Source organism: Halictus rubicundus, chromosome 7 (genome assembly GCF_050948215.1).
Source record: "Halictus rubicundus isolate RS-2024b chromosome 7, iyHalRubi1_principal, whole genome shotgun sequence".
NCBI lineage: Eukaryota > Metazoa > Arthropoda > Insecta > Hymenoptera > Halictidae > Halictus > Halictus rubicundus.
Window position 1 is genome coordinate 3,340,349 of NC_135155.1, and position 15,628 is coordinate 3,355,976.

Sequence of the window (15,628 nt, forward strand, 5' to 3'; positions counted from 1 at the left end):
ATGAGAATGAAGGAAGAAACAAGGAGGAGGCTAGGGGCCGGCGTGGGCGACGAAAAGAGAGAGAGAGTCAGAGAGCGGGATAGGGGGGTCTCGCGGGTAGGGGAAATAGAGAAAGAGAAAACGCGGTGCCGTCTGGAAAAAAGGAGAGGCGAGGAAGAGGCGAGCGGGCTCCCGGACAGAGATAGATGAAGAGGAACGAGGAAGGAGGAAAAGAGGCCGAGGCAGAGACCTACATATTCCATGGGGCCAATGAGACGGCGCAATGTGGCGGCACGGTGCGCTCTCCCGTCCTGCTCCAACGTTCACCGGCAGCGTTCGGTGTTCGCCGTTCGCGGCGGCGTTCATGCTCCGGGGAAGGGGGGCTCGGGCGAAGGTAGCTCGGCGGACTACAGCGCGACAACGACTCAGTTGCTCACGAGCATTGGTCAGAGTACTTACGAACCATGGCTGTCCGTTCCGAGAATACCGCGAGTGTTGTGCTCGCGTCCTCCCGTATGGTGCTTCTGGTGTTCGCCGCCGTTCTCGTTCTAGCGAACGCGAACCAGAACCAAGGCGGGTTGAAGGTCGAGAAGGTCTACGAGCCGGAGGTCTGCGACGCCAAGTCCAAGACCGGCGACCAGCTGACGATGCACTATACCGGCATGCTTCTCGACGGCACCAAGTTCGACTCAAGGTCAGTGACACTCGTCCGAACACGCGTCGAACGCGTTCGCGATAAGCGGACAATACGACGCGGCCTACCGCCCCACGCGTTACGCACGCCGAACCCCACAGCTTCCGGCGAACCGGCCCTCCTTCCGCCGAGGATCCAAATCGGACACGTGTCGTCGTCCCTCGGACCTCTACCCTTTGCCACTATTTTCATTTCGATGTCTGCTGCTACTACAAAGTCGCTGCACACTCGCCACAGGATCCTTTCCCTTCACAATGTACTTCCCCTCTGCTAGGTCTTGTTGTTGTTGTTGTTTTGTTTGGTCGATTCTACGATCTTCCGGGTGCCTCCTCGGCTCCATCTGCGAGATTCTTAGCATCTCCCGTGTGCTATTATATACGGCTGAGGTTGTTCTTCCCGGTTTGAAAATTAATTTTATCGTATGGCTCTTTGACGTACGATACAAATATTGCGGTCCCGTTTCCCTGTTCCGTGCAGTCGTTTTCAAGACAGAAGCGTTTAAAGTTGACCGCTCCGAATCTTTCGCCATGTGCACGTCTCGCTACGTTTACCTCTTGTCGTTCGTCAGCTACATGCTCGTACTTCCTAAGTGTACTTCATTTTTCCGTCTGGTGGGCCAGTGGTCAATGTGCCGATCAACGACTGGCGAGAATTTTAGATTGTGAAAATGTGAAACAGAAACGGAGTGACGGTTGTTTGTATCACTAACGCGTCTGCTCATTCTATGCGCTAAGCGAACTTTTGATAGTATTTGAACAGAAAAATTTTATCCCGAGTTCTCGACTTAATTGACGGTGGAAGATATCTGACAGTTTGATGACGATCTCGAAAATGTAGTCTGCGCACAGCTGTTGATGTTTATTTTGCTTGCGTGCGGCTCACTGGTGCTTTGTATGTGGTTATTATGTATTCTTGAGGGGAAAGATTTTGTTTATGACTACAATAATTGCCTAAATGTTGTCAGTCCGAGTGATAATGACAACAGGTTACATGCACAGGTCAGCCAGTTGAAAGAAGAAAACGGGTTACACAGTGTATCCCGCACAGACATTCGATTTTGAAAATTCAATACGGTCGGTCAGAAAAGTCTACAAACGCGTGCCTTTTCAAATATCTAGAACGTAGAAATGTGAGTACATAGCCTTCACTGTTTAACTGTAGTAGTATTTTTTCGAACGTTTATATCGGAGAAAAATTACTGTTATTATAAACATTAGCTACATACTGGAAAATATTTCAAACACAATTTCCTAGCAAAACGAATATTTAATTCATGTACCACTACTCCTTTTTCCGTGTTCCCTTGTAAAACCACTACGTCACAGTTATGCTATTTCGGAAGCACATTTGTGGTCTACTCGCGTTAAACGCGATGACGTCACGCTGATAATGTGTAGATTTGCAGCAATTGTTGCGATTCACCTAGTTTCGCGTTTGTCGAGGACATCTTTGTGCTGGTTTACATCGAAATGATTTCGATGGTAATGTATCAAGCTGATTGATTAAATATTCTATTAATTTGGATCGCTGATCGGGTCTCGATTAGGATTACCGTGACGTGATGAGTTCGCATCGATAGTTTCGAGCCAAAATAATTAACAAGGTCCGTTTCACGCAGCAAGGTTATACATAATCGCTTATAGCTTGATACGCAATAACGCGCGGCTTCAATCACTTTTTACCTCTCGACCCGCACTTCGTTCAAGTATAAACGACGAGAATTATTGCCGCAGTATGGCGCACTTTCTCGAGCGAGCCGAGACGGAAATGCTTGCACGTTGCAGCTTTCCGGAAGACAGACTTCGCACGCCCGTTGACGTGGTAAAGTTCGAAAGTTTTCACTGGGATCTTAATTAACCGGCGTCACAGTCAAGGGACTTCTAACAGTTTGCTTAAATAGTACTTTTATTTTCATCGCAGGTCGGTGTGCTCCAGCGTATTTAGGAATGTGTCTTTTCTTAGGAAACTAACAAACGGTATGATCCAATTTTTAATTGATATCTTCTATTGGTTTTCTGGTGATATTTTTGCGAACAAAATTTCAATAAAAACCGGAGCTGACAATATAGCTCTTCTGCGTGGCAACGTCGACGAGATAGACGTAGGATCCATGCGATCACCAAGCGGGATGGTTTAACTGACTCGTTTCGAAGTGAAACGTGCTTCCACGCGATTGGTCCGCGCGAGCTGCCAACGCGGACACTTTCCAGGATGGACGCGTAAACAGATGACCTAGCAAGTGTTCCGTTAAGGTTAATGCTTTCGTTGTCTTTGCGGTTCTTTTCCGTACAGCGACGCGCCTGTTCGACAGAATTGCGTCGCGCGAGTTCTTCAATATTGTGTGCACAGGTGCTTCTTGATATGACTTTAGAAAGAATACAGTTTCTTACGGAAGATTTGTGCGACACAGCAACAATTAATCACACGAGCCTGATGATGGCTTGCGTAAGACATGCTCCGATATTATCGTGTTTTATGGAATGATCAACTGTTTTGAATTGCACCATTTCTGCATTAAATAGCCCACATTCGATCGATCAATATTGCACGAATACTTTTTAGAAATTTGTAGACACCTTTCCGTTATTGATTGAAACCTAAATTTATTAAACGTCGATTGGATAACCAATGTTCCGTAGCTTTCAATAGATAACTGTCATTTGCTGTATTTGGAAATCGATACATGTTTGACACATACGAAAGTGAACAGCCCCCTATCGGGTATTTTTAATTCTGTTCACATATACTTCTTTATTTTTCTATTGCAACTTTTTTTAACATAGACACGAACTTTTAAACAGTTTTATTTTGATTTGTATCGAGATTGTAGATCATACAGTTCTATCGTGTTATAATCTCGGTGTTTTTATTACAGATATTTTCGGTTTATTAATTCTTATTTGTGAATTATGCTGACGAATAGATTACTATACATTCGCAGCTCCGAACTATTTACCATAACCCATGCCTTTATTTTCTTTAAATATATTTTTAATGTATAAATTTCTTTAAATATAATAACGTTTATTTAGATGTCGTACAAGTTTGTGCTCCAACGAAGAAGTTCATTAGAAAAATTCTCACGAAAGTATGTCTACGCTTGCCATAATTGTAAAAGAAGGAATTAAAAGCAACTCGCTTTGACTTACTCGGTAGTTCTAGCGTGAAATTACATACTTACTGGTCGAATATTTCACTCGGTGTCGGTGTTTCCTAAGTTTCCCTGTGAAAACTGTTGCGGCGATGGATGCCGGGCTAAAGTAGAATGACGTGTCGGTATCGATAGCCGGAAATTCGGCAACGAAACGGCCGTGGCGTTTCAGGCTCTTGTCGCGATCTGAAATCGGATTTGACAACCGGTTTACTTACCTCCCCTCCCCCGGCGTCCGTTCCGCCAAGTCGTTCGCAGAATTAATTGCTCCTCGATCCGGAGGTGACAAACTCGCTCTCGAAGGCTGTTGATCGATGGCGATTTTGCTTCTCGTGACGTCCGCGCGGAAACCGCTGCTTTCCCGAGCACACACACGTTCCTCACGAAACCAATTATGCGTTCACGTTCACGTTCACGTTCCTGTTCCCGTTCGCGTTCATGCTCACCTTTGCCGAAGTCGCGACGGAATTTTTCGCTCGTGAACGATCGTCTAAAAGTTTTTCTTCGCCGGCGCACCGGCGAGCCCGATAACGGCTTTGTTGCTCCCCGTAAAAGCATTAACAGGCAAACAAGATGCGTTATCGCGCATACCGGCGACCTCCATTTTTACTAGACTAAAAATAATTATATCGTCTCTGCATTTGATAACCGTTATCTCGTGATTTTGTCGTCAGCCAAATTATTCGCCTGTTAAGGAACTCGCCATTCAAAGCTTGTGCACGGATTCGCTGTTTTATAGAATAGTCTAGCTTCGCGCTAAAGTTTTATTGTCTTCCTCAATAATCCCAAGAGGGTTAAATAAAATGGAAGTATAATTAAAGCGCAATCAACTTTACTGGCCAAGTTTTGGAAGATTTTAACAAGATGTTCGCAACTCTATGCGAACAATAAATTATATATCTTGATCTTTTATTACAATTACAGGGTCACCTGAAACTCCCGGACTGTATAAGTTACAAAGAATGTTTTAGAAAAATGTTTCAGATTAAAATTTCACGGTTTTAGGTTGTATGCATTTAATATCAGGTCGAGGTATTATATAATTCTGGACTGTTCGGAGGACGCGACATCAAACTTATTAAGTTGCAAATAAAACAGAATCTTTCTCCCCGATAAACTTGTCTGTATGACATCGATACAATGAAAGAGTCTTCGCAAAAAGCTTTCGCTAATAGCGAGACCGTAAATCCGAACGGTTCGATACCATTGAAACTTTTCATAAAATTGATATCCGCCGGTGTTTTCGCAGAGATAGCTCTTTGTCGACCAGGGAATTTGTTCCCGTGTAAAGTTGTCCATGAAAACTCGCATCATCAAGCTCTTTGCGCATCAGGTTTGATATTACTATAGCGTCGAGAAGCGCGGGCAGCGCGCCCTTTGAAGCCACAATATCCGTGCAAAATTGTATCGCGATCGGACAAGCGTTCTCCCCCGTGTTTTCATAATCATTTCCCTAAATCATCGTTCGTTAAAACTCCCACGGAGCCGTCTCTCTCTCTCTTTATGCAAAAACCGGCCGTTTGAACGTTTCTCTTTTGGCCTCACGGCGTTTCGAACACTGGGCCACCGCTTTGACGCTAACATTAATTAAAATGCGAAAAAAATTGTATACGGCAAACAGACACGTTTCTCTTTGTGCAGCGTAACGTGTCCTTTTCCCGGCAACGGCGCATCGCATTTGAACATTCGCCCACGCATCGTTTCCGGCTGCCTATCGGAAGATTTTCCTGCATTTTACGCGAGCCGTCCCCGCATCCGGCCTAAAACTTTCCATTCGAGGAAACTATATTTTCGAAACACACTGCCACACGACTGAATTCGAACGTTTATAACGCTCAGCACGCTAAATTGTTCAGTCACGGACAAAAGGATTGGCAAAGATAGTTTTTAATTAGCTGCATATAAATCGGCGACCATGATTATTGCAATCAAAATGAAAAGGAGTCGGGATAAAAATGATCTTGAAACACTAAATACAGTGATGTGTCGATATATGTGGAAACTTTAGAACCAAAGTGTCGCTTACACCGTGTACAGACGTAAGCTGACTAGTGCCGAACGTAGAAAATGATAGCGAGTAGATAACCACACAATAATGAAACTTTTTTGTTCTTACTTATTTCTTTGAAACTTTTGTCGGCAAACTCGTTACACTTTTCTGATTGAAATGACACCGAACCCGGTCTGAAACACAGTTTCAATCACATTTGCTTGTTGAATTCACGATGGAATAGAACCTCGATTATCCGAATTAATCGATAGAACATGAGTGTTTACATATGAATCCTTTATTCACACTGATATTGGCGAATTCGGATCGTAAATTAAACGAGCAAATTGTGTCATGTTTGGTCTCATCTTAATCAGAAGAATACGCCAAATATGCCGGTAAAAGTTTCACAGCAAAATACTAAAAAACAAAAATGTTACTATTGTCTCACCGATGTATCCAGTTCTCATGCTACGCTTCTCGTCAATCGAATTTCCGAGCAAAAATTTGTTCACAAATAGCATGTACATCTTTCGCACGTGTATCGAAGCATTACTGTACATTATTTTTTGCCACGAACGTGATATTCTTTTTGGCTCTGGCTCGTAAAAAAATGCGAAGCTATGGTCGAATCCGACTCGCTGTATATTCGAGAACGGGAACGGTGCTCGAGCCAGGTGACCGCGCGTTGTCTCGTCTAAATTGTTTCGTGGGCCGTTACCAATACCGTTAATCGTGAAGCCGGCAGACGCACTGCGCCGGGAAAAGTTAATGCCACGTTTGGAGGTCACGGGGGACGGTGAACTGACGCGGCGCGTTCGATATTACGGATGCTACGCAGAGTTTCGATTGCGGGATATGATGAAAATTTTTTTTCCCCGGCAGATTCTCCTCTAATTAAAAAAAATGAATCTCATGTTACTGCGCCGAGCGGTCCGGTGAACGAGCAGTTCCCCGTGTTAATTGGACACATTTTTCAATGTTTCTGAAAAAGTAGGGTCCTGCACGCTGACGATTTCACGAATCCGTTCAAATTCTACGTATCAATTTTTTGTTCACATATTTTCGAACTTGCTTCTTCTGCTATCAACGTTGATCCTCTTATTCGATCCAGAAAATTGGAATTTGTATGGAACGTTTGTAACTGTGGATTGAAATGGACCCAGTCATCCGGGTTAATCTTGTTTATCATTTTCGAAGAAGAAATTTACAAATTTTTTGTTCACTTATCCTTCTACTTTAAATTCCACTGTTCAATTTTTATTTCAACATTGGCGATAAATAACGGTAATTGAATAACGATAGAAATGACGACCAAGTGCAACCGTACAAATTCCGCGAGTTTGAAAATGTAGAACGAACGTCGAATGTGTTCTTTCCTCAAGTGAGACTTGACATCGTTGTTTTGCGAAACTACGCGCAGTCGCAAACATTTCTGATGTTCCAAAACACCACATTACGAGGAGGTTACCACCGCAGTAGAATCTGCAGAATTTCCTCGGACAAATCGATACGTGTGTTCGTGTGGAGAATGTTATGTTGCCTTGAATATTTTATTTGTATCTCCGAGGTTTGAATACACGCGGCTCAATATTCGAAAAATCCGTCTGAACGCGCCGCACATAGATTCAGCGCGTGTAGAAGTACGAACAATAGCAAAGTCGGTCGATGTGGGTCTCGTAGAACAACTCATCTATCTTTAATTCCTATTGCCACGCTGTCAATATCATTTCGATCGCCGGGAGTCTAATAAGACCTCAGTCTCGGCAATTAGAATTCTTAATGGTTAAATATTCTCATAATCGCACGTTCGAACGATCGTCCGTTTAGACTCCGGGTACTTGTGATCATTCGCCACCGGTTTCTTCAATAAGCTGCCATTAACGTCTGACATTTAAATACCAAACGGTGCAATTTCCGGAAATGACTGAGAAAGATTTGAAAATCTTATTTACAGGTAAGGACATGCTTTAACACCAATCTTTACCCGTCTTGTATATGTATAACATTAACACATATAAAACTATATACTACTTATGTAATATTATATACAGGTACCTATCAATTAATCCAGGCAGTATGCTATCTAGCGGAATTAATGAGGGATGACAATATTTTAAATATTGGATATTTAAAGGAAACTAACAAAATATTGTATATTATAAGGGTGAAAGTACATTCGAGGCATATTATTCGCAAAAGTTATCAATGCTACATTGAATATGTACCACATTTGATTAGTTATACCGCTATTACACGATATACATGTGTCTGTGCTAATGGTAACAGAACAGTAGGTTGCTGTTCTCATGTCGCTACAATTATTTACTATTTATCTCATGGGCGATTTAAATCGAAAATTGTAAAACCATCGGAGATATTAACCAAAATATTTGATGTAACACAACCTGTACTAGTAATTGAGGAAAATAGTGACGAAGATTGAATAAATCTATATTTTGATTCCTAAAATTCTCTTTTACACCTAGATACTTAATGTCTATTTATAAATTCGGGAAGATAAGAATAGAATATAATACGATGCGTCGCGTTTAAAAAGTAATAATTGATCAAGGAGGGACTTAATCTCCTGATAAGAATTGTTAATTAGAGTCGTAAGAAACACTGCACTATACATTATACTATTACAATGGCGTAATTTCATTTGTTTTTCAATATTTAACTATGTTCCTCCAATCTCAGGATCTCGAAACTTTTGTACATATTAAATAGGTAACAGAACATTGTTCTTGAATTTTTTGGAAGTGGTCACTCGAAGGGTTGCTTGCAACCCCGACCCCTAAAAAATTAAATAATTTTTTTCTACCCTTAATAATTTGATCACAATTGTGAAAAAATATATGATATGAAGGAGGTAAGTTCGAATATTTTCGTTTTTGTTTCATCTGAATATCTTAATTAACAACCGAGAAAAAAAAATGATACAGTTAAGGGTATTTACCCTCATATTATCCTTAAATGAAGGGTTAGCGACTTAAAATTTTTGGGGGATTATCTTTCAACCTAAAATCATTGTTTTCCACACAATACCGATAAAAATTGTTGCCGGGCCGCTGGACCATTCTTATCCTGCTAGGCCCTTTATACATTTCAGTCTCCCGACTCTTTCGGGAATCCCGACCCTTTCGAGAATCTCGAAATTTTCAGGTACCCGTCCCGATATTTTGGGTTCTCGTACACCCCTGGTCCGATTCAAACGAGTTTCGCGAAACCGTTGAATCTGTGACGTGTCTGTATCTGCCTGTTAGCGATCTCTGATTAAAAACGATTAAAAATGATTAAAAACGTTCTCCGCTCCTTCTCCTCGGATGCTATTCGATCGGCACTCGGCCTGCTTTTTCCACGAAGAATCCACTTCGATTCCTCCATTCATTCTTCCCAATAAGCTTCGAGGTCGGTTCCCGCTGCCGTGGAACACTTTGCCAGAGTGCCAACCAACATTTACGGTAGGCCGAAACACTGCGTCCACGTCGTAAATGTCTGAAACAGGCATTTTTCTCCACATCCTTGTACCAATTATCGTGCAAGTTAGTAAAGATTTAATCTAGCACTGTAGTTAAGCGATTAATCTGTTCGTGGAACGCACGTGCTCCACCGATTCTTACGGACAATCGAGGTTCCACTATTTCAAAGCTTCGTCAATTTTTCAGCAAACTTTACGGATCCGTAAGATGGACCGGACTTTCGAGAGTGCGTAATCGAAAAGTAAAGTTTGTAGGGGGCTGAAAATGCGATTTTTGTCTAGGTTTTCGCGATTATGGACCGTTGTGATTCATTCACAGTTCGCGTTCAGAACTCCTTCAGAAATGTGCAACGCGGCGTAGACTTGATACCGGCGCGACACGCCTTGCGAGAAATGCACGCGAACGGCGAGGAGAATGGGAAACGGGGGCAAACGAACGCGGGGGTGTACCGGCGGGGGTGTGAGAGGGCGCGGAGGGAAGGACGACGAGAGTACATTAAAGCCGAGGCACACTGCGGGATATTCGGGAAACAAAAACTGACACGGACCAAAGATTTGCTGTGGGAATGCGAGGCGGGGCTTGAGGAACCTCGAGCTCTCGTGACCGAACAAACTGGCAGAATCGTCGCTGCCGATCCCACGAACACCGGTCCACGTCGGTGACGGCGATGGAATCATTGCTGCGAGGCTGACTGTTATTCACTCGAACATTAACACCTGGGAATTTTGCTCGCGAAAATGGGAACGCTGCGCGTAGAACATCTCGCGAGTAGAAATTGAAGTTGGGAAAAGGAGGCTCGTGCAAAATGGCCAAAATCTGGGTTGCCAGGCCGCCGAAAATGTTAGCAATGCACCATTTTGCAGGTACACGGAATTGTGTAGGGTTGATTGTTAGTAACCTCGCAAATGGAATGGGAGAGGTATAAAAATAGCAGATGGAAGATACGTACAGCGAGGAATTGGGTATCGTCGAGTTTGAATAATTAATTTTGACTTTTTGATTACACGTAAAATGTTGGCAAAAATGTTACGTATCATCCACGGAAAGTGACAATTTAAAATAATAGAAAACACTGCATTTCTTGGAGAGTATATTCTTAATTAGGTCGGAACTAATTTGCAAAGTAAAATGTAATGGTAATGAATGTTTTGAGAGTTCTATCGCACGTAAAGGAAGATTTATGAAATATTCAAATTTTATTAGGTCGAGTGCTTGATGATCAATTTTAATTATTGGATAGAACCATTAATCCTAGATATTGTAAAATATTCTTGTGAGCATTTCCAAGTACAAATGAACCATGTTTTAAACAAATTCAAATTTTGTTACTTCCGCAAGAGTTCTTAGAGCCTACAGCGAGTCCACACTGAACGAGAAAAATGGCATCGCGGTTCGTAACCCCTTCGAAACCTCAGATGAGAGATCTCGCGACTCGGTGTCGTTTATCGTACACTTCAGATGAAATATCTCTCGATATTGTTAGCCGTGAATTTTTGACAAATTGCCTCAAGTCTCAGTTTATCAATATTTACGACCCGATGTTGTTCATCGAACAAATCCGGCGAAATATTCCACGTCCATGTAGAGTGTATTTTTAAATGTTTTACCAACAAATATAAGAGAGACTATTTTTGCGGGCGATACACTTTTACATTTTTCTTCGTGGATTAAAAACCCACGTTTCGTGAGAATTCGTGGCGCATGAAACACACTCGTGCGCAATAAAAAAGTTTTAATAGGTACTGCCACTTACAAAAACGATTAAGATAATTTCTCAGTTTTTCAGCGATAAAAATTTTTATACATCTTGAACAAACTATTGAGAGAGTCACATTTGAAATACGAATGTGAACATGGTTGCTCAGTAGTGGGGGAAGTAGTGGGGGGAACTATTGAGAAGCGATCTATTGAGAGAGAGTACTGTATTTGTATTGAAACAAAAATGGTAGCTGGAGTGAGTTATTTGCAGTAGAAATCATAGTATGGAGGACAATTGGCTAATTAATTAGATGAATAGAATATTCAAGCTTCAGCTTCGATCGAATATTCCAGTCAACTGATTTTCCAATTAGCACACGCTTTTAATGTTCCATTAGTGCGTCCCAGAGATTTCGATTTAAATCAATCAGCCAAACTAAAATCAGATGGTCACCACCTGATAAGTAATTTATACTATTTTTAATTACTGATCGCAAAGAGTATTTGATGCTAGCCAAAATCAATTATTCTACACGACGGTAAATATCCAATGTTCGTAGGAAATTATGTATACCTAATACGTAGAAACTTAGAAACCGTACAGTAAAGCTCTCTTAACCTAGCGCCGGAGTTAGGAGGAAAATATTGGATCGTCGGAGAAAGTTTTAAACCGTTCTTGTGTTTACTTGTAACCTCGGAAAGGGTCAATACTTTCCCGATAATCCGATAGTTTCGCTGAGCACAAGGTGGGTCTGTTAATTACATTACTTGCCTTTAAACTTTTACAAAATCGATACCCTTTTTATAACCGAGGCTCAATGAACCGAAAAACATTGGTTTAAACCAACTATTTTCACTAGAATTTTTTTGTCTAATTCGTTATTTAACGTCGCGCCGACCGCCGGTGTGGATTATTAGCGACTCGCTAAAAATGTTATCGAAGTTTTCAATGATTCAAAATATGTCCCATCTGTTATTGTTAGAGCCGTATAATCTCGTTGCATTTTTAATTATTCTTTAACGCCGCGACTGGCGAGACAGTTTGAATACCACGACTCCTAGAAATGGTAGACGGCTTCAATCGTTCAGATTTACAAAATTAATCATTGCGCTGTCATGTTCAGTGTACCGCATTCGGTTAGCTCAACTTTTCAAGTTTTCTTTCGGTGACAGTGATCTTTGACTAATTGTAAGTTTAGAAATTTATTTTTAACTAATATTAAATATTAATATTTTTAACTAAGATTAAAGCCGTACTTACTATGACAAATTTTAACTTTCTAGTTTCGAGTTTATTAATACATTCGCACCGGGTCGTGTCTGACGTGGGCATCGGACCAATTTGCGAAATTTCGCGAAGCTACGTTATCTTAAACAAATGACCTAGAACTTTTGGCTTGGCATCTGCTGCGAATGTGTTAGTAATTATTAATTATCTTGAATGGTAAGAATTTTTTGGATTCGGCACTTTGCACGCACTAAAGACCAAGCTTGCAGAAGACACACTATACTCCATCCAGCGAGACGAGGCAGTGTAGATAAACAAAACACCAGCGTGTGCACTTTGCTAACTGTCCAAGAAATGTGACTTCAACTTTGTCGCCTTGAAGTGGGTGTCTCTTTACCTTTGCTGTCTCGTCTTCGTTCTATACGAAATATAGAAATGCTCGTCGAGTGCTGAAGGGAAACAGACTTAATGCTAGCATAATAGAAAACACAGTGACTAAGAACGGAAAAGTTGATACGACTTTAAAAACTTAAGAAGCAGAAAATTAATTCTATGAAATTTTCGAGGCCGCTATGATGGCAATCAAACCGGGCCGCACCTGAAGCACCGCTAAATAAATAACATGCAGATGCAACGGATTCGCTTGGTAACAAGCCCGTTCCTATCGAAAAGCTTTATCAGGAGTCATTATCGGTGTGCAGAGATATCGAATGGTTGGGGTCAACGATAAGAAATCAGGGTGCCTGGTCGGATCGGCGTATCGGTCCGACGGTTTCGCAAACGATCCCCGTATTCTTCGTGTCGTCGTTGTCTCGTTGCCTCTTCGTCTTCGTTCCCTCTCGTTTTTCCGTATCTGTCCCGGGACGACTGTCAAGTTTGGAGGTCTGGTTTATCGGGACAGGTAGAGGGCGATGCGGGGGCGGAGGTTACGTCCGTGACAGTTTGCGGGATGCGATCGTTCGTTTCTCGGTCCCCGTAGGGTTCTTTCTATTTCGCGGTGCGACCGAGTGAACGGTCGCTCTCCGCGATTGTGCTCTCTTCTTCGTGGTTTTGCTCGCGTTCGCGTACACGTTCACGCTCACGTCGAACGCATGCATGATGCGAGACCCGTCTTCGGGAACGTGCGCGATTATGCAAAGCGTCGTCAGATTGACAAGCGTCAACCGCAGAGCACGGTAAACCGCCGATGAACTTTCTATTCGCGGATCGAGTCTGTTGCGCTCGCCCGAATTCGCCCGCAATTTATTGCATCCTCTTATTGAATGCCGGCTTTCTCCGTGAATCGAACGCGTTACACACATCCACGACACGCGCGCGCCAGTTGCAATATTTGCTCGCGCCATTCCTCGTCGCGCGGCTCTCGAATGCAAGATGCCGCGCCATTCGTTAGCGAAAATTCCGATTTCCCTCCTCGCCATTGTGCACTTAATCGCCGTGCTGAATCAATGGGAATTCTGGGTAAAAATCATGCTTTGAGTTTCAGTAACATATGCGTTTACACACTTCTATGAATTGTATTTCGAGTGTTCCTTGTTATAAGTAATTAATACAATTATAGAACTTAGAAAAAATTTCCTGAATTAAAAAAATGTTAAAGCATAAAATACAAAGACTGACAAAGTATATTTACGACATTCTATAAATATTGTGCGAATTTCAGCAATATTTTGCGAAAAAGAAGAAGCTTGAAATTTTACAGAGTTTATAGCCGCTTTCAGAAACGCCTTCAAGAAAATAGTAAAACCGTAGTTTTTTTAAAGAAATGAAGAGATCTCTGTCCCGCAGTCTGTACATTTTTTAATTAAATTTAATACTGCTATTACCGGATCGTAGAAGAAAACTGACATCGCACATGCTCTATATCACTCGAAATGGATTAATTACTCTCGAACAGAAGCTGGGAATGATAAACGTCCGTGACCGATTATTTCACTGATGAGCAACCATTCGCGAATCTATCGCTTGAAAATAGGCGCGCGTTAATCGTCGATAATGCCGGTATCGAGCGAAGGTGATGTTGAATTCAATTAAAAACTGTTTATTGCGAGGTGTAACACGATTGTACGGTAAGCTGGATAATTGCGGGCAGCTTATTTGATCGCGTTCAACGAGAATTTCGCTGGCGCGCGCTATGCTGCTCGCGGCCCCGTGATATTAGAAGATTTTACTGCACCGTTGCGCTTTGGGTCTGCGCTCTGTGTCGCGAACGAAAATGAGACACGTAGAACGTAACGAGATCAGATGCGGCTGTGAGACGGGCGGGTACCTCGGGGTACTCATCAAGATTGCCGTGTGCTCGCGGAACACGGCTTATCTTGCCGTTTTATTCGTCGCGTTCCCGATTAAATCGCGGCCGAAGATTGTATTATGCAACGGCAACGCGGACCACGCGAAGACGACCGGCTAAACGGGTTCACTTTCGCTTTTATGTTGCCTGCGCGTTCCGTGACTTCGTGCTTCGCTGAAGAATATCTACGTGTATAGAATCCTCCGGAAACTTGTCCGTAAGCATCCCTGTTATAGCTTTCCTCTATAATACTACGAATATTGGGTCTCCTCAAATTATTTCAATCATTCATTACGCGTACAAATTAATTCGTAGCCCTCTCTTCCCGAATTGTTTACATTTTCTATGAAACATTTTCACAAAAACCAATTGTCTCGGATGAAAATTCTGATCGGCTCACTCTGTATCTTTTGCGAAATCGATATTGTACATTTCCTCCTAATTCATTCATTTCTACATAATACCTCGTAATAGCATTTAACCGGCACTACGATATCAAACGGCTAATATCGTCACTGTCGTGTTGTCTCCGTATTCCTTTGATACGGTACCACGTGATACTCCAGAATCCATATGCATTAATGAACGCACCGTTGAATCAGTCGCATCATTAATTGGAATTTCTGACGAGAAAGCAACCACAAGCAAAAGTACTTGATTGGCTATAATCTACACACTGTTTAAAAACAAAGCTTTTTCCGTGGCGTTCTCAGCCGATTTTTAATTTTTTTCCAATCTAATAAAATATAAAATTTTAGATTTACTCGACCCGTAACATTACGTATTGCGCACATTCTTTAGGCAAAGTCGTAAAATAGAGACACTAGAAAAAGAATGACGGTTTATCGATTAATATTGAATGTCTCGGAATAAATAGAGCTGCAAAATGTAGGTCAAATTCTGAAATTTGAATGTCGTTATTTCGCCTTAATGTGCAACGGCAACGTTACTGTAGGATCGCCGCACAGCGCTGCGCGACGTGCCTAAAAATCGAACATCCGATAGCGCGGACGTTCGCAGCGAGGAAAATAATTGAATAGAAAAGGGCTCGGGTTACATTACATTTCTATCCGATTACGTGTCGCGTGTGTCGTCGCATTCCTACGCCAATAACAT

General features: G+C 42.1%; 1 protein-coding gene across 3 annotated transcripts in view; it reads left to right on the plus strand.

Moving 5' to 3' along the window:
• Nucleotides 1-273: 273 nt before the first annotated feature.
• Fkbp14 (peptidyl-prolyl cis-trans isomerase Fkb14) overlaps nt 274-15,628 on the plus strand; it is a 138,978-nt gene continuing 123,623 nt past the window's right edge. Inside the window, exons 1-2 of one of the 3 annotated variants that reach the window (XM_076791274.1) lie at nt 274-430; nt 462-673. In XM_076791274.1, the coding sequence (XP_076647389.1) occupies nt 344-430; nt 462-673 (299 nt within the window). In that variant the 5' untranslated portion in view covers nt 274-343. Of the gene's footprint in view, nt 674-15,628 lie in introns of all 3 variants that reach the window. The other 2 variants (XM_076791272.1, XM_076791273.1) reach the window with 2 other exon arrangements.